Raw genomic sequence first — 18,509 nt, 5'->3', positions numbered from 1 at the left:
TTCAAAACACATACCAGGCTGAGGGCTGGTCTTATGCTTCTGAATTTTTTCTTTTTTAAACTTAGGCACTATGCGAAACACTGTACTTCTGTTGTTTCTTTTAGCATAATCCAGAGGGGGATCCTGCATGCAAGAAGAGACAGTTACCTTTAATTAACAGAAAACAACAGTTAAAATGCATGTTTGAGACAGTAATTCATAGTTAATCTCAAAAACTAAGATAAAATTTAACTTCTGTAAGGAATAATGTCAGGATTTAACTCTATACATATTTCATTTAATAACCATTCAAATCCTTCACATTCAGAAGAGAGAACAAAACACGCATATAGCCCTAAGCTTAGAAGTTTGTTCACAGCAGACAGAAAAGATACAGCATCACTAGTGAAATTGCCTCTTCAAATCATGAGGATTCTAATGTACTCTACCCTACTGAAAGAAAATTAAGTTCACTTAGAAACAGGAAGTATAAATCAAACTCACCTCATCATCATTTGGTTGAAAAACATAATAAAGCCAAGGAATCTCAGCAAGTTTTCTCAACTCTATTTCCACACTGTGCAAAGCATCAGATAAGAGTTCTTCATGGGGAGCTTCTAACTGCTGTTTATAAACAGGCAGAAAAATATTAGTTTTAGTTTTATTAAGACATAACATTTAAATCTAGACATATTATTACCATACACAAACAGATGACTACTTCATGGTGAGTGTAAACAAATGATGAAAAAAAAATCTTCCAAAATCACATTTTCCTTGAAAGACGCATCAGACACTACATTTACTATGGTCCCAACCACAAAGTGGTCACTGACACAGCTGAGACCTTTGGTGCAGATCAGCAGGACCAAGCTGTTAATCACCAACATCACTCTTGAGTCTACATAGAGGAAAAGTTATAACACAAATATTTAGAATACACTAGAAATGGAAACTACCAGCACAAGGGAGGCAAAACCTGACCAGAAGAGCAAGAGCTCTGCATAAAAAGTGGTGTGAAAAATTTGAATAGGTGGTAGTAAGCCTGAGTTATTATTTGCAAATATCTTCATATGTTAGATCACCTCATGGTCAAGTAAGAGGAAATGGACTTTACCAAAGATACTCCATTCCCAAAGGTCTTCCAGTGGTGATACATTACCTGAACTACCCCTTCTAAACACGTGCAACATGGAGCTATAGCCACTGCTGTTGGCTGAGGGTGGGAAGAATAGTGACCGGGCTTGGAAGGGGGGCACTATTGCAGCCCCAGACAAGTGTCAAAAAGCCAAACATATCAGAGAATGCCAAAAAAGGAAGAGAAAGTGGTAGCAGTTAAATAAATTAGTTGGAATTACTAATAAGCAATCTGAACATCTGTTTCTCTCTTTGAAGTAAACGTAGTCCCACAGCAGTGCAGCATATCCTTTTGAAAGGATCTAATTAAGTTATATCCTAGTGAATGCATCTTTAAAAGGGAGTTGCAAGAGAATCATTGATCTCTAGTGCTGGAAAAAAAATTTTGATGTCATTGGTGTTTGGTGATAAATTATAAGCCCCGTTAATTTAACCCTACCTAACAATAACTTCTTTGCTTCAATAGTTTGCGTATGTTACCACCTTTCAAAGAGGAGACCATCCTTACTAAGATATTGCTGTGTAATGTATTAATATTAGAAATATAAGCTCCTTCCTGCTATCATGCCATTTTCTCTTCTAAAGCTCGCAGAATTCAGTGCCCATAAGCAGAGTTCCACACATCTTTGAAAATGATCGTTTGTTGTGTTTTCATTTTGAAGAAATTATCAGCTATTGTACGTAAACAAATGAAACAAGAGTTCCGTCTTTCTCAACAAGCACTTATCTAATTGCTGGATTCTTAAAGGAAAACATTTTGCTTGAAGACAAAACGAATCTCATAAGGTTAACCAGGGTGCCCTGTTACTGTGGCTGTGAAATACTATTCTGAACAACTGTGATGTCAAATGACAATGTACATCTCTGGAAGATTACCTTTGGAACTTCTAAACAGCCTTTTTAGTAAAATATGGGTTTGATATAGGCTCATGAAGACATCTGCACAGACGATAATGAGAAGCAGAACTACAACATGTAAAAATCAGAAATACACAAATGAATCAAATTAAGCTTTGGAGCCTGAACAAGGCAGCAGTTTGACAACACAATGAGATCATAACTGGCTTTAGAAAAGGTAATGTTTCAATGGGAAGGTTTCCATAATAACATTATTTTCAGACTGCCTTGATAAATTACTACAGCCCTAGTATTAAACCTTTTCTTCTAATTACTCTTTTTAAACAAATTTTGACTCCCCATTCAATCTGAAATATGAGGGATTAGTAATAACAATTTGAAGAAATAGCATATATTCTCCCTTTTCTTGGACAAAAACATCTAATGAATAACCTTGCCTTCTAAAAACTCATAAAATAGACCACATGAACCTAATCTTCTGAATATTTCTAGATTTTAAATGACTATTAGCCTGTAGACCATATTACCTTTGGTTATTGTAGAATAGACTCATGCCATTTAGCACTAGTGCAAAAAGGTATGTGAACCTGCACTAGTAAATTTCATACTCTAACCCAACTAAGTGAAAACATTCCTGTTGTTATCCATTTTTTATTATAGCATTTAAATAAATAGTAAGTTAGTAATAGATTTGCTTTTGAATCCAAAGAAAATGTAACTGTTCCTACTGAGTATCTTCTTAATATAAAACTGGACCAGCATAGAAAACCTGACATTTTTCTTCTCTTCACAGTGTCACATATAGAAAGTTTCTAATTATACATCCAGGTACAACAATGTTTGAGCAGTCTTCTTCATTTTAGGCACAGAAACTCTAGCCAAAGAAGATGCAAAGTCTGCAAGTACCATCGGAGGTTTACTGAACACTTAGCAGTTAAAGGTTTTAAAATAATTCCTGCCAGGTATTAGAACAAGGGTGAGATTTACTTGCCCAGATTAGATCTGTAGAATTTGAATGTTTGAGTCTGAACAGCTCTCACCCCAAGTCCTCTTTAAACTCTGAAGACAGTTACATAATAGAACTCCAGAAGTTCTCTTATATTCTTCATCTCCAGAAAATGATTTATTTTTGTAAGATAGGCCTCTGTCCTGGGTTTACCAGTAGCGGTTTTGTTCCTTCTTAGTAACTGGTGCAAGCTCTGTGTTTTGACTTCCAGCCTGGGCAGAGAGCTGATAACACCGATTGTTTTTAATTGTTGTTAAGTAATGTTTATTCTGGCCAAGGACTTTGTGAGTCTCATGCTCTGCTGGGGACGAGGGAGGCCGGGAGGAAGCAGAGACAGGACACCTGACCCAAACTAGCCAAAGAGCTATTCCATACCACAGCACGTCATGCCCAGGATGTGACTGGGAGTTACCTGGAAGGGCTGGGGGGACTGCAGGGTTGGACGAGGTATCGGTCGGTGCTTGGCTGGGGGGAGTGGGGCGAGTTATCAGTCGGCTGGTGTTGAGGTGTTGTGGTGTTGTATTCTCTTCCCTTGTTTTTCCTTTATCATTATTATTATTGGTGGCAGCAGTAGTGATTTGTGCTATACCTTAGTTACTAAACTGTTCTTATCTCAACCCGTGGGAGTTGAATTCTTTTCGATTCTCCTCTCCATCCCTCCAGGAGCAGGGGGAGGGCAAGAAGCGGGGGGAGTGAGTGAATGAGGTTTGTGGTTGGGTTTAAACCACGACAGCTTCTAAAACACTTGAGTGTGAATCAACCTCAACAGGGATACTTATTTTTCCCTACTGATTATTAATAAGAAGAGCCCAGGCGATGACCTTTTAGATATCTGAAGTCAGGTAAAATGGGTGCCAACCCAGGACAAGAATTCATAAGTCACTGTCATCCACACCATAAGGGCGGTGTAATATCCTCCAGTTGGTCTTACAGAGTTTCTTGTAGGAAGTCATAAATCCTAAGCCGATTTTAAAAATCAGCAAAGAACAAATCACAGATAACCTGAGTGAGGGAATAAAACATGTATTTTGTGACCTTACCAAAGGAACTCTTCCTACTAGCAGAGATTCAGTTTCATTATGTAGGGCCTTCACATTGACAGCTATCTCCATGGCAGTGTTTCTGGTAAGGCTCTAGGGAATAAGAAGCACAAAAGTTATTTAAAGTGATCCAAGTCAGACTGAGAATAAGTACTTTGGTGTTACAGCACAGATTTTGGGTGTCTTCTCCTAGAAGAAATGCATCAATTTAGCTCTACACTGACAAGTTCTTCAGCCCTGAGAATAGAAAACAAAAATGTAGTATCTATTTCCTGTCTTTTCCCCAAGTTCATTTAAAATGATTTTATACAATCCTGAAGATCGTCAAATGACCAGCCACCTGTAAGACAATTCCACGGTCTAACACCAGGAGAGGACTCTCCTCTTTGTTACTCTTGCTGTAAAACAGCAGTTCCCCTAACTCCCATTCCTGGCGTTATTAATAAATTTCATAAACACTGAGCATAATCTCTACCAAATCCATCAGCTATGGGGTGTTTCCCTGTGCATGGGAAGGGCTGAGACACCCTGCTGCTAAAGAGGGCAGCACCTTCAGAATCAAAAGTAACTTTCCCTTTTCTTTCACCTTAGAAGTGCAAAAAGAGGGAGAAGATACAGCATCCATTCATCTGGTAAGTAATTCCATTTAGATTTTAGCATGCGTTTGCATATTTAGAAGTCTTGCTTATCAAAAACTTCAAGAATTATCATTCAGCTTGTTTTAATATGGGGACAGGGAGTACAATACAGCTCCCATGTCACAAGCTTAAGCACACAGATATTATAGCTTATTTACTTATACATAAATCTCTGTTCTCCCTTTACCTCAGGAAACCTTGGGTTGGCTTTATTTAATGCATGTGAACATGCATTCACAGCATGAGCAAGCTCCTGCTCCAAGAGGCCATGTATTTTTGCCGCTTCACAGATCCTACAAAAACACAAAAAAGGATAACAATATTTCTTACTCCCTTTAAAGAGTAATTCTGAAGAGTACACAACTTTATCAGATGAGAAAATATACAAAGATATGTTTCACAAAACACTAAAAAATACAGTCCTTTACAACAAACGTTGAAATACAAGTATCCCTTCAAGCAGTGCAGCACCTCATATAAATAACATCCATAACACAGATTATTTATTCTGCTAGGAAATACTGTGACACATTTATGTCTTAGGACATAAATGCTATACAAAAATTGTACTAAAAAACGTTCAGGCTGTTAATCCAAATAAACTCTATAGGAAAACCCTAGTACATTAAAATAACTTACTTGAAGTTATCCAAAAACCCATTACACCTATTTCACAAGGCATATCCTTCAGATGTGACATCAAAATTGGCTGCAATCATTTGAGATTATGGGAGGACCAGCTGTAATGACAACCTCAGGCCACCTCTAGAACAGTAAAGTTTCTAAGCTGTCTTGGCTAAACTTCACTTTGGGTGATTTATAACCTAAATAATTCTTCTATATCTACTATCATCAGTACACTACAAAAGAATATGTAGTTCTTCAATTCCATTCTTATATCACCTGTGCAACTCAACACATACTCCGAGAATTTCTTGTGATGCTTAAGATAATTTGTTAGCATGATGAACTGAATAGCAGCTTTGTAAAATGTTCTGATTTAAAAACAAAAATGCTTTTCTTAAAATAACCCTTTTTTTTTTTTTTGTGAAAACTGTAGTGTCTTTATTAAAATACTTACAATTCAGGAAGAAAGTAGTTCTTGAGAATAAGCAAGACTGCGGGATCAGTTTTATATCATCAGCTCACCACCATCTCAACCCATACAAATTACTGAGGTGTGCATCCGCACAGAGATGAGGGTTTTGAGCAGTAAGAATGAAATAGAAAGTTGCATTAACAATGACTGAGTGGATGAATATAAAAAAGTATGACGACTTTGGTGGCAATTTGGGCTCCTTGAATGTTGGTGTGTTAACTGTTTACTCATACAATATTGTAAGGAATCTTTCAGGTTTGTTGAAAAGTGCTCAACTTTTTGAAACTGTGAGTAAGAAGGCTTTCAGGAGAAAAAAGGTCAGAAATTCAGGTCAGGTGGATACATCTACATTGTTGACTTCTAAAGCAGACTTCCATGTTTGTTTTCAATACATTCTTGCTTTTGCCTAAAATGTGAAGTTTCAATCAAGAGCCTCTCTGTAAAGAAGCTTTCCAGTTTTGTTTCCACGGCTCCTTCAGAAAGTCATTTTTCGTAAGGAAAAAAAAATATAAACACAGAAAAAGAGAATTACAGAATTAGATAAGAAAGGTGAGCCTTAGAAATAAAATAAAACTGAAAAATGAGCTGAAATGATTGAGTGGCAAATAAACTTAAGTCAAAACCAGGGAAACCATCCACTTTTTTAAGTCTATGTATGCATTTACTTTCAGTCTTGGTGTCCAGGTTGCCAATCTAAACTTACTAATTTTACTGTACCTTGTAATCAGTTCTTCTGCAGCTTGTGAGCACAGCTGGATGTGTGCAACTTCTTCTTCTGTAGCCAACTCAACAGCCTGCTGAGGGTACAAGGGAGATCGAATGACGGGTTTACAGGAATCATACTTCTGTTTGTCTTCCCAAGACTTCAGGGTGTTTTCAAAGGCCTAATCAAAATGAATTACACATTCAGTTCATAGCACTTAGAGTATTCTTACTTACTAAAAATATTATATTTTATATAAAATTTTTGTTTAAATTAACAAGCTTTTAAATTATTTTCATTTTATATAAATAATACAATCTGTATAAATAATAAAATTACATTTCATTTTTTAAAACTTATTCTAGAGAATGAGTCACTTCTGATAGCTCTTTCCCTCTCTCTTCCTCCTCCCCATTATCCTCAAAATGTGTCTTCCAAAAGCATAAGCACATTTTGTGCAGACAGCAAGATCAAATCTGAAATTAATAGAGGATTCAAACCTAAAAAATTTTGGGAAAAAGTAACAAATTTCCTAAAATAGCGTTCAAATGCCATTAACTCCACCCTAAATTCAGTATTTAGTTAGTGGACAGAGAACTGAAGGGCAGTTATGCCTTTCACACAGTAATCCTATACAAGCATGAATTCTCTCGTGACTTTGTGACTAGGTTGTGCTTGAATTTATGCAACTCTGCTAAAACCTCCAATATGCAATTGTGTGTAGCACACATAAGGAAAAGGAAAAGGGAAGGGGAAAGGGAAAAAGGGAAAGAAGAGAGTGAGAAGGAGAGGAACAGGAGGGATAGCAAAAATTTTTACTATTCTTACTATGTATTAATAAGAATACAGGAATAGTACTAATAAAACTCATAAAAGCCAGTAAAGCTTTGTCACTTAAACGAAAAGAACCATTCTCTATCTGGCTTAACATAGAGTCACAGAATGGTTTGGGTTGGAAAGGACCTTAAAGATCATCTATTTTCATCCTCCCCCCCCCCCAATATGGAAATTATATAATTGCAAGAATTCTATAAGTTATACAAATTGTTATAAACCATTTTTGTAAGCACTGCTTTGTTCATGTTACAATTGAATTGGATTATTACAGAAATCAGTGTTAGTAATAGCATCTCATAACACACTTTCTGCAACATACTCTGTCTCGTGTTAGCATCTGAGCTCTGTTTTTATGTATGATCTTAATAACTCCTGGGGGCTGGATCCATGCCTCTCCATCAACTTGCACTGGAACCCCTTCATCACCAAGTATGGTGATCTTTACTGACCGACACTGGAAAAGAACAAACATATTATTTTACAGAGCAATAAATACTAAAGAAACTGAGAGGCCATCTGAAATATGTTGATTACTAGGAGCTGTGGCTTCCCTCCATGTTTGTCTCAAGGATGAAGCACTTTTATACTTCATTCATCACTGAAGACAATTTGTTACCCATTAAAATTAAAACAATGTCAGCACTTTATTAATGTATAGGGTGGTGGCAATACTTGCCAGCATCCCAAACTGCTGCCAATCATGTTGCGTGCTTTCAAGTGAGAAACAAACCTGAGCTATTCTGTGGTGCTGCAGTTTGATGACTCTTGAAACTGCCATCTGCATGCTGCCAAACACTGCAACAACTTCTAAGATCTTGTCATCGAATGATGGAGCCCCAAATATCTGAAAGGAGAATATTCCATTTCGATGATAAATGTAGTGCATGTTCAATGAAACACGGATTCATTTACAGATTAGTTTTCAGCATTTAAATGCTCTAATTTATTTACTGTAGAATAACTACACTATCTCTCATATCATAGGAGAGAGACACTATAGACAGGAGGCAAATACTATTTTCAAACAGCAATGCTAATAGCATTTCAAATTCTTAATGATGAAGCATATCTTTATATAGGAAGGATGGCATGTTCCAGCATGCAGATTAAGAAATGTTTTTCAAGACAAGATGAAAGCCCAGTTCAAATCTCTGCTCGGTTAATGTACTTAACATCTAAGAGATTCTTGAAGTTAAGAGGAGTAATGGTGTCTTTTTTCGCAGAAGTGCTTATCTTCTTATGTTCTGAATTCTCTGAAAACCAACATCTGCGTCCAGACTTGGCTTTGTTTAACACAGCTTTCATGCTGAAGAGGATCTTGTTTCTGCTGTATATACAATTACCCACTGTAAATATGAAAACTGCTTCTGTATGGAACAAACATCCTGAATCCAGCCAAGACACTGAATTTCCATGAGCTTATGCAAAGTGCAGGACGTCCCATGTGTGCCATTGGCACACGGTGTCCAACAGGCAAATTCAGCCGTACTGCAGAACAAGTCTTGGGCTGCACTTCAACTAGGTCTGGCAGGAGATACCATACTAAGGTCACTTGAAGCTTGACATTTCATCCTGATATGCAACAGGGAGCAACGAGAGAGAAAAATCATCAGGAGAAAACAGTCCAGGAGTTTAACAGCTAGAGAGATCACCTCTCTGAATGGTACACAGACTACCTCAGTTGGCATCTTGGGCAGAAAATGATGCACCAGAGACACCTGAGACCAGACTGGAGAAAACCTCTGAAACGAGCCAAAAAGCCACAACTAGTTGGGTCCTGTCTCTGACAGAAGGTTTCCAAGAGATGAAGAACAACCCAAACTATTCTATTATTTGATTCTATAATAAGAGGATTCCAAGACTATGTAATCCACATAGTGTCAGCAGCAATGGCTCAGGGAAGAAGAGGATGGGAAAGAGGGCAAGGACTTAGGTCCCTGATGCCCACTGTGCCAGTGGGAGCCTTCACCCCATGGCAGTGAGTGGTGGCTTCGGACAGGAGGCTGAGGAAGGCTTCCAGGGTAAAGGCTGCACAGCACAGCTGCCATAGTTGAGTGCCACATCCAGGTGACAGTGCCCTTCAGAGTATCCCACGATTGCACACACAGGTCTTGAGCAGGCAAGTGTCAAACGCAATTTTACTGGGTGTAGAATGTTTTGAAGCACAAGGTTTCTCCACCTGAATTTTTCCAATCTCCATAGAAATTTTTCTGTTTTTCATGTGGGGATGTGAATGTCTTGAAAAGAGTTAAGATGGTGATTCTGTAATTCAAAGGAAAAAATATGGAGAGTCCTTGATCTAGCTGAACAAGTGTAACTGACATCTACAGGGCTAGTTCTTCATGGGTTAGGAAAAAGTAGTTGTAAAGTTTCATTTATTTTGTGCTTCAGTTTTACAAAAAGGATGGATAAACCACAACTCAATCTGCTGTGTTTCTCTACCAGTGAAACGTATCTGTACTGAAACCAAACCACTTCAATTGTATTTTATTTTTTAAAGGCAACCAAATCTCTATGGATAAATGTTCAAGAAACAACTCTCTCCTCTCTGGCTGTAGGTCATGTTTTAAGCCATCTTCTGGACAACACAAAAGCATCCCTAAACAAGCCTCGCTCAAGTCAGTCAGTGTGCGGCTGCCTTGCTTGGCTCACCAATAGTGCTTCAGGAATCTTTCCTTTGTCTCTCCCTATCTTTCCTTTGTCCACATAAGCAGAACCATCAGCACTGTAGACCACCACCACCACCTCTGACAACGAGTCACTCAAGACTACACTGAAGCAGTGCATTATGCTCCTAACTCTCCAAAACATGTCACTTTGCTGGCACATCTGATTGATTACTAAAGACTGAATACCAGTAAAACTGCCCCAAGACACACACATTTGCTATATACGAGTATGACAGCTACGGCAGATCTTCACTTTCAGGGAGCCAGTCCAGAAATTAAAATAAACTCCCGAACAGGAGCTGAGCAGACATTAGAGATGCCTTCAAGTTATGAATATGAACACGGAGTATATAAAAACCTTAGATATCCATAGTGAAATGCAAACACAACTGCCATCCTCTGACATACCAAAAATAAAAACATGGAAACATGTTTAAATATATTTTGTGACTATTATATGTATGTTTATATATACTTATATATGTAAAAAAGCAAAGGATACTAACTCACAAGAAACCAAAGCATTTTGGCAAAAAATTCCTGGATTGGTTACATTAAAATCACTAGCTAATTTGCAACTACAGTTTTAGGTGATTCAGACCTCACAAACACTAAAGCAGGACATGCAAAATTAGGATAACTTGATGGTAATTAACAGTTGTTACACTGTGTGTGAAGTGGATGGCAGCAGTAAGATGGCTTCAAGTTGTATTTAGGTATCCATGTAGTGTAACGTTTCTTAGGAGATGTGAGAAAGAAGGGAAAAAAATATTAAAATATTTTAGAATCTTATTGAAAATAGTATTTTAAAGCCACTACATTATTAGTCCCTAAGTGCATCAGTCCTCATTCTGTGAATCACCATGCCTTAGTCCAAAGCTATATGAAGAACAGGAGGAAAATTCAGGTATAAACTGGTAGTGCTTATACTTGTCCACCTTGCTTATTGTTACAATATAGCTAACAGAGGAACTTATGCTTTGAGAAACCTTATTTACAGGAGTTTATAAAACAGTATGGAGAGAAGCTACTTGTATCTCTGTTCATAAAATTAGCTTCTAAAAATACGCACAGAGCCATTACAAAAAAAACCATTAAGCCTTACTATGAATATTTTGCTGGAATGGACATGAGAGAAGGCAACAGATAATGAAAAATCAAGAGATATATTTTCAATAATAAAGTCAATAGGACAATACCGTTGATACAGCCCCTCTGTATACGAGCTGCTATCCAAAACTATACACCGCTAGTATTAAAATAAGAGTAGTTCATGGTATTTATTGCTGGCTTCACCCAGAAGGTCACTTCTCTTTAATGTTACTCACATCATCTTCTTTGGTTCCACCCCAGAAATTAGTCCCACCAGCATAGCTGGGAATGTTTAGCACAGCTATGCCCTGCAGACTGGGAAGGGGGATGTACTGTCCGTCACACTGTAATGGATAAAAGCTCATTCAGTATATAAATAACATGATAAAAGTCAAAAGTCCAGTCCTGCAGCAATCCCCCAAGTATAGATTTGAAGCAACTTAGAAACATAAGGTCACAAATGCTGGACGCAGGTGTCACTTTAAGGATTATAAATTTATGGGTGAGGTTGTCTTTTAAGAAGATTGCTAGATTACCACAAATGACCAGTCCCACAGAAGGATCTTAAAACAATACAAATGAAATTGAAATCCTCAGAAAATAAGGATGAAATCTGTATCAATTTTATCAGGAGGAGAAAGAGATGCAAAATTATTTCCAGAACGTGCTTAGTGTTCTTTTTATAATTTAATCTCAGCAACAAGACAGAATTTAACATTTTAATCACAGTGTGACAGGATCCAAACTACGCTGTGATATTAATAGATGCTGCACAGTCATTTGTATTGTAGTAGAGGTCTGCCTCCAAATTCCTGAAATTGATATTTTTAATTTTCCAACGCTGTGTACCTCATCACACATTTAGCATAAGGCTAACATTATGCAAGGCAATACTAAATGTGAAATTTCTACTTGCTGGTTTGCTTCCAGAAATAGTAAGAAATAATTATGGAAAGGTCAGATTTGAATGCCTTATTGAATCTTATTCGAATCTTATTCAAAAGATCCTTAAATTAGAATTCTGTCTGCAGCATACATAACGTTCTTTCCTGTCATTATATTTGCTAACTACTACATAACTCCTTGATAATTACTCAATCCTCAGCTAATAGCAATCTGCCGCTACCAGTGAAAATCATTCTAAATCTCAGGGGAGTAAGGAAGAGTTCCAGTACCTTAAAATTATTCTTTCAACTTAAAAGCTTATCTTCATATAAGTAACCTGACCTTCCAGATGAAATATTTAGCAGGAAATAAAAAGGGAAATGATGTATGCTCTCAGTCAAAATCCAACCTAGATATTTTTCAGGTGAAAATAACAGTAACAACGTCGCAGTGTTTTTCTGCATTTGGTAATCATTTATATCTCCTTTAAATTCCCAGTGTCATGAAGAAGACTTGGATTTGATGTTAGAACTTAAAACACAAAAATAACTATGCTTAGATCATTTACACTGCATTTGTTGTTGCTGTTATATATCTTGTTTCTTTTGTGTGACTCTCTCAAGCACCTCTTAGAGTTTTTGACTAAGACGATCTCTGTGGTCTCCCTGTATGTGTAACCAAGCTTTCAGATAGCTTGAAATGAGCCTGAAGGATTAAGGCACCTTATTCTTTCTGTATATTCATTTCTGTTATTATTCTTAAAACTAGGTCTCCCCCTTTCACGCAGTGAACATTAAGAAACATATCCTAACTATGCAATAAGTTATTTAATACCACCCTCCTCCCAGCCCAGAAAAACAGTAACCACCAGAAACATTTTACTGGAGATTTTGAGATATTTAAGTAATGACATTTTACTCCAAAAAAGCACGTGGGGAACCACCTCCTACACATCACATTTTTACAGAGTGCGTCTGAGGTCAGCTTGTGTTGACACAAGAACTCTAAAAGGTTTCAAGAGGAAGCCCAGATTCTTCACTACACATTGTGGAAGCAAAAATACTCATTTTGCCCATAAATAAAATTTACCTCAAGTTGAACTTTCTGTTCTAAGTTCTTGTAAGTTCTCTGCAGCAGCTCTTTTGTGCCAAGAACTCCATACCACATCATGTTTTTTGTCCTACTTCTGAAAACACATAAAAAAAAGCTCGCATTTTGATATACACACATTATTATGTCTTGTATTTGTAGGATGAGAAAATTTCTTAACAGAAATTAAAACGAAGAGATGAGGAAAAGAAGATACTGAAAATGCCTTGGCTCTGTTACTGACAATGATATTACCTGCACTTTTCAGGGTGCTCCTCTCGCTTGTTATTAAATTCTAGTGAAATTTTTGCATCTAACCCAATTCCAAAGTAGTTGTTCATGACACATTTTTCTGAATATCCCTCCCTGTTAGAAGAAAAGAGATAATTAGGGGTATGTTTGTACAGTACCTGCACACACAGAACTTTGATTGTGGTTGATCTCAGAACAGATACCAGGAGAAGGCAAGAGATGTTTTCTCTGAATCTCCCTGAGGAAACCCAACGGTACTTGAAGAGACAGACTGACTGCTAGCTCCTTTGCAAGGGCAAGTTATTTCCTGTAGGGCAAAGAAGAAACTGTGCCATAGCCCCATCCACCACTGTCTCTGCCATACCTAAAGTAAGAGTGGGATACAATGAAGAGCTGCTCCAGGCATGTCAGCACTGCACCAGGCCAAGCACCCAGGCTGTGTTCAGGCATGCTGGCGCTAGATGTTTGGCTGATGCTGCTGGCACAGCATTACTTTATTTTAGGGGGGCTGTGGCCCACAACACAGATACCATCCATAACTCTGTGCCAATGCTACACCCAGTTCTGGGAAGCAGACAGCTTAGGACATTAAATTTCCATCTCACTGCTCCAGTCCTTATGGGAACACTTCTTCCCACACTACAAAGTGCCCAGACCTGCTTCAACATCTTGCTCATGGTTGGGCTTGAGTTCAGGCCAGCAGTTTTGGCAGGAAAACACAGCTCTGAAGGACTGCTATTGTCCTCCTCCTCCCACAGTGAGTAAGCAAGAGGTAAGTAAGCAAATGCCTCCTATTATTTCTGCTGCTGCAAGACAATTTTGCACTATTCATAACTAAAGCAGCACAATACAACCTGTTTTCGGACCTTAAGGTCTACGGACAAATGATAGGAAACAAGAAACAATTAAAAAAAATAGCAAAAAGTTTCAAAAAAGAAAAAAAAAAGCTTAAGAAAATCAAACTAAAGCAAAACAGCATATTTGGAAAAAAGTATTTCTTACAGGGAATCTGGATCCGGGTCAATGAACGGCGTAGCACCAAATGGATCGATATTTGCTAGCAACATTTTGCTAATAATTGAACTTCCTGCAATAGAAGCAGCTAGACCAGCCCTCAAACCTGATTAAAAGAAACAGGAAAAAAAAGTAACAAAAACCAAATTTGTATTTTGATAAGTAGAGAAACATATATTTTCATAATATAAGCCAGATAGATAGAAACAAAATTCATTAAATCAATATAAGGAATGATTGCATTTCAGTTTCAGTTTATACCTATTTTGGTTATCTTTTCAGGTCTCTGGCTCTCTTGAGCAGAAAAGCAGCTATGCTGCAGTGCAGTGGCTGACTTCGGGTACCACCACTGAGAAAGAAAAAACCCAAAGAAAATTCAGGAATTCAGGCTGATTTCAAGATTTAAGGACAAGAGAAGGCTCCAGGGAGACCTTATTGTGACCTTTCAAAACATAGAGGGCTCTTCTAAGAAGCACTGAGAGACTTTTCACCAGGGCCTGTAGTGACAAGACAAGGGGTAATGGTTTTAAACTAAAAGAGGATGGATCTAGTTTAGACATCAGGAAGAAATTCTTCCCTCTGAGGGTGGTGAGGCACTGGCACAGGTTGCCCAGAGAAGCTGTGGCTGCCCCATCCCTGGCAGTGTTCAAGGCCAGGCTGGACAGGGCTTGAAGCAACCTGGTCTAGTGGGAGGTGTCCCTGCCCATGGCAGGGGGCTGGACTAGATGATCCTGAGAGGACCCTTCCAATCCAAAGCACTCTGTGATTCTATGATTTTAAGGTCCTGAATTTTATTTTTCGTCCTTCAGAATCAAACACAACACTTCTGCTACACCTGGTGTTGCGCCAAGTGATCAGGAATCTTCTACATTATTTTGCATTTCCTATTATATGATACAGCACAAAAGCATGCATGCTGGTTCAAGCAAATTCAGGGCATGAAGTAAAAATCATTATTTGCCAGCAAGCAGGGGAACAGAAGGCAATATTAAAGTAGTGTTAGAAACAGCAGATTTCAAAATTATAACTACCTGGGCAGATAATCCTAGTGTTAAGCACTGGGAGATTTTCCTTGCTTGCAGCCAAAGCTGGAGCAGAGAAAGAGCCTGTCTGAGAATGGATACCTCGGCTTGTACGTCTATCTGGAGATCTTGGTGCAGTTTTAACTGTGCAGAAGAAGTAAAAGGCCTATTACGACATTACCAAGTACACGGTTGTTACAGCCCCGAAAATATTTCAAAATCATTAATCTAATCTGTTACCATCCAGTGACAAATGCCCTTCCCCTCCCACCACAGTTTTTCTTCTAAATATAGGCAAAATTCAGAAAAAGATCAAGCACAAGCACAAATTTAACAGAACAAGTGTGCATGGCATTCAGCATGACGAGTCTCCAACTTGTGCTTCAAGCTACAAGCAAACACAGCATTATACCCACCTTAAAATGCAACAGTATTTAACGTTGTTGTAAGCTTCTGATAAGCATGTTATTGAGGTAATACAGATTTAAACTTAAGTTCAATCTCCATTTACTTATATATACCTAAATGATACAGTACGTTATTACTTATAACAATTTTAATACAGGTAGCTATTCTAACCCACAGGCCATGGAAATGCATGATCAACAACCATACTATGTGCTTCAAGCAGCTAAAATGGGCCCCTGCCTGAATCAGGTTTCTGAAAACATCAAACTTCTGACATCTTTATCTACAGCCAAGCTGAAAAGTGCAAGTGAAGGGGAAAAGCCATGTTAAGACATACTTGTCTTTTGCAGGTACAGAGATGACAGGGGACATCAAATTCCCGTTATTTCTTTTTCTTACAAAAAACCCCCAACAAAACAACCAAACAAAACCCAAACCTGAGCAATTCCCAACATAATTCAAATAACTTTGTTAAAATTCTCCAGGAGATGGATCAATATAACCTTGTGACAGATAGCAAGGTTTGGCAGCTGATGTAACCGCTGGTGACAAAGGCTCAGGAAAAAGGAAGGGGAAAGGGATGTTCACGAAGAGTAACTGGTAGCTTGCTGAGGCCAGTTATCCGTGGGCCTGCCTCCGGAGGTGATGAAGGATGATAGGCTTTTCAGAGAGCTGACTTCAGGTGCTGTAATTCACCTCCCTGCAAGGATTTGTTTCATGCTGACTGAGAGAATATGCTCAAGCCTGCTGTAGCCTGGGGAAGTTGATCTTTGTGAAATTCAGCCCCATCAGATGTAGCCAGAAATTGGTGCCCCAGGGAAGAAAGTCTGGGGATTACCAAATGTTTTGCTACGGGATTTTCATGTGCATGTAGAAAGCTTTTGCACACCAGGTGATCATAGACAGACATTTCCTGGCTATCTCTGCTCCATGTTATTTCACATGTTAAAACTGCTTCAGCTTCAATCTTGAGCATCTGAAGAAGCTCAGAACAAATAATGAAATTATTTCGAAGTGATTTGATATATTCCTCTCAAAACCTGAAAACTAATTCAGCAAAAATAGAACAATTAGGACTAGCACCAAGAGAACAGAAGAAAAACACCAGCAGGACTGTGGTGGTAAGGATAAAGTATGCCCTTTTTTTGTGGCAGAAGGGGGACAGATCACATCAATCATGAAGAGTAATGTGGGTGTACTGTATGAAGACATTAATGGCAAGAAAATGCAGAGTGGGAAATCTAGAGACAAAAGTAATAATAAGAACCAGGGTTTAGAAATTGTGCTCAAATCAATTCAGGCCAGGATTCAGGCATTTATGTTTTTTTGAAGTGATGACAATCTAGCACAGAACAGTCAATGAAATGGCAAATTCTTCCTGCTCCTGTATCGTAGTAGCAAGATTACACACCTTTCCGGATGACTTACTAAAGTCAAATGGAAATTCTTAGACACAGGACAGGGATAAGAAGGTGAAATTTCTTTGGACCGTTTTATTTGAAAAGTCTGGCCAAGTGGACTAACAGCTCCTCCTGAATTAAACATAACAGCTGTAGCAGTTATCAAAAAATGCTACAGTCCTGCACAATAACAACACAACACAAGGGTTTGTATCTGCGCACAACACTGTATTAACGTTAAAAAATGAAAACAAGTAAAAAGTGCAAGTGATATCTAACAAGAGTTATTAAATATTTAGGTGAAGGTAATTAACATATGGAAAAATATTATCTTCATCAAATGACCAGGAAGACCCTAGGAGGATACAATATAATATTCAGAATAAAATTAACATTCATTTTTCATCATGCTACTGAAAAATTCACAGCGTGGTTCACACAGTCTGTTCTCCCTGTATTTGGGAACAAGGCAGCTACATTAAATAGGAAAATCAACAGAACAGCTGCTCTTTATTTGACAGATGAGACTCATGGGGATAACTGCAATAATGACAAACTTTTGCTGTTCATGCTCTGATAAAAACAAGAGCCCTAATGTGTAAAATTGGCGTTTCATTGCAGATAATTGAATTCATGTTTCATGCTTTGTCCCTAAACACTTATCATCCACTGACAGCGTGAACATGCACTCTATTTCACACATATCAGATATATGTATCCTCAATAAATGCACAAATTGTATCACCAAGAAACAAGGGGTTTATATACATTTTTACATATGGATACACATACGTGTGTATTTTGTTTTGTTATACATTTATGGCAATAGGATCAGGTCATCTGTAGGGCCAGAAACCTTTAGGAGCTACTGTTCAAAATGGACAACCAACAAGCATTAATTCCTATAAGCAAGGGAAAAGGAGAGGGACAGTGAAGAGGCAATCACTGAAGAAAGTTTGACATCCCTTCCTGGAGAACAGGAAATGTGAGATTCTGAACCAACAGAAGCCCCAAGAGGCTAACGCTGTATTTCTAAGTTAGGAGCTATCAACACAGGCACCAGCTTCAGAGCAGAGCCTCATGAGGACACCACCTTTTTAGGATGTTGGTGTGGGTTAGGGTAACAGGAGGAGATACAAATCCCAAACATTTTACCTCCGTTTGCCACAGGAAGTTGCTCACCATATATCTAGAGGATGGGTTTTGCTATCCACCAGCTACCATTGTTTCTCCATGACTCACAGATCATCTCGAGACCTCTCTGTCCACTTTGATAATAGGACAAAGACTGAAATTTCCACCTATAGTAAGAAGCAGCTTTCTTAAAATTACAATGCAGTTGAGACTACTGAACAACCCTGGCACATCAACTACCAGTCAA

General features: G+C 38.1%; 1 protein-coding gene across 1 annotated transcript in view; it reads right to left on the bottom strand.

Moving 5' to 3' along the window:
- Positions 1 to 18,509, bottom strand: part of DGKH (diacylglycerol kinase eta) — a 157,823-nt gene that overhangs the window by 8,397 nt on the left and 130,917 nt on the right. The window contains exons 18-29 of the mRNA XM_065678187.1: positions 15,330 to 15,464; positions 14,287 to 14,404; positions 13,288 to 13,398; positions 13,033 to 13,129; positions 11,295 to 11,402; positions 8,028 to 8,141; positions 7,617 to 7,751; positions 6,475 to 6,641; positions 4,846 to 4,951; positions 4,021 to 4,113; positions 484 to 603; positions 15 to 123 (exon numbers count right to left, since the gene is read on the bottom strand). Of these exons, the coding sequence (XP_065534259.1) occupies positions 15 to 123; positions 484 to 603; positions 4,021 to 4,113; positions 4,846 to 4,951; positions 6,475 to 6,641; positions 7,617 to 7,751; positions 8,028 to 8,141; positions 11,295 to 11,402; positions 13,033 to 13,129; positions 13,288 to 13,398; positions 14,287 to 14,404; positions 15,330 to 15,464 (1,413 nt within the window). The remainder of the gene's footprint in view (positions 1 to 14; positions 124 to 483; positions 604 to 4,020; positions 4,114 to 4,845; positions 4,952 to 6,474; positions 6,642 to 7,616; positions 7,752 to 8,027; positions 8,142 to 11,294; positions 11,403 to 13,032; positions 13,130 to 13,287; positions 13,399 to 14,286; positions 14,405 to 15,329; positions 15,465 to 18,509) is intronic.

Source organism: Lathamus discolor, chromosome 4 (genome assembly GCF_037157495.1).
Source record: "Lathamus discolor isolate bLatDis1 chromosome 4, bLatDis1.hap1, whole genome shotgun sequence".
In the NCBI taxonomy this organism is placed as follows: domain Eukaryota; kingdom Metazoa; phylum Chordata; class Aves; order Psittaciformes; family Psittacidae; genus Lathamus; species Lathamus discolor.
This window is presented reverse-complemented; position numbering and strand designations above follow the sequence as displayed.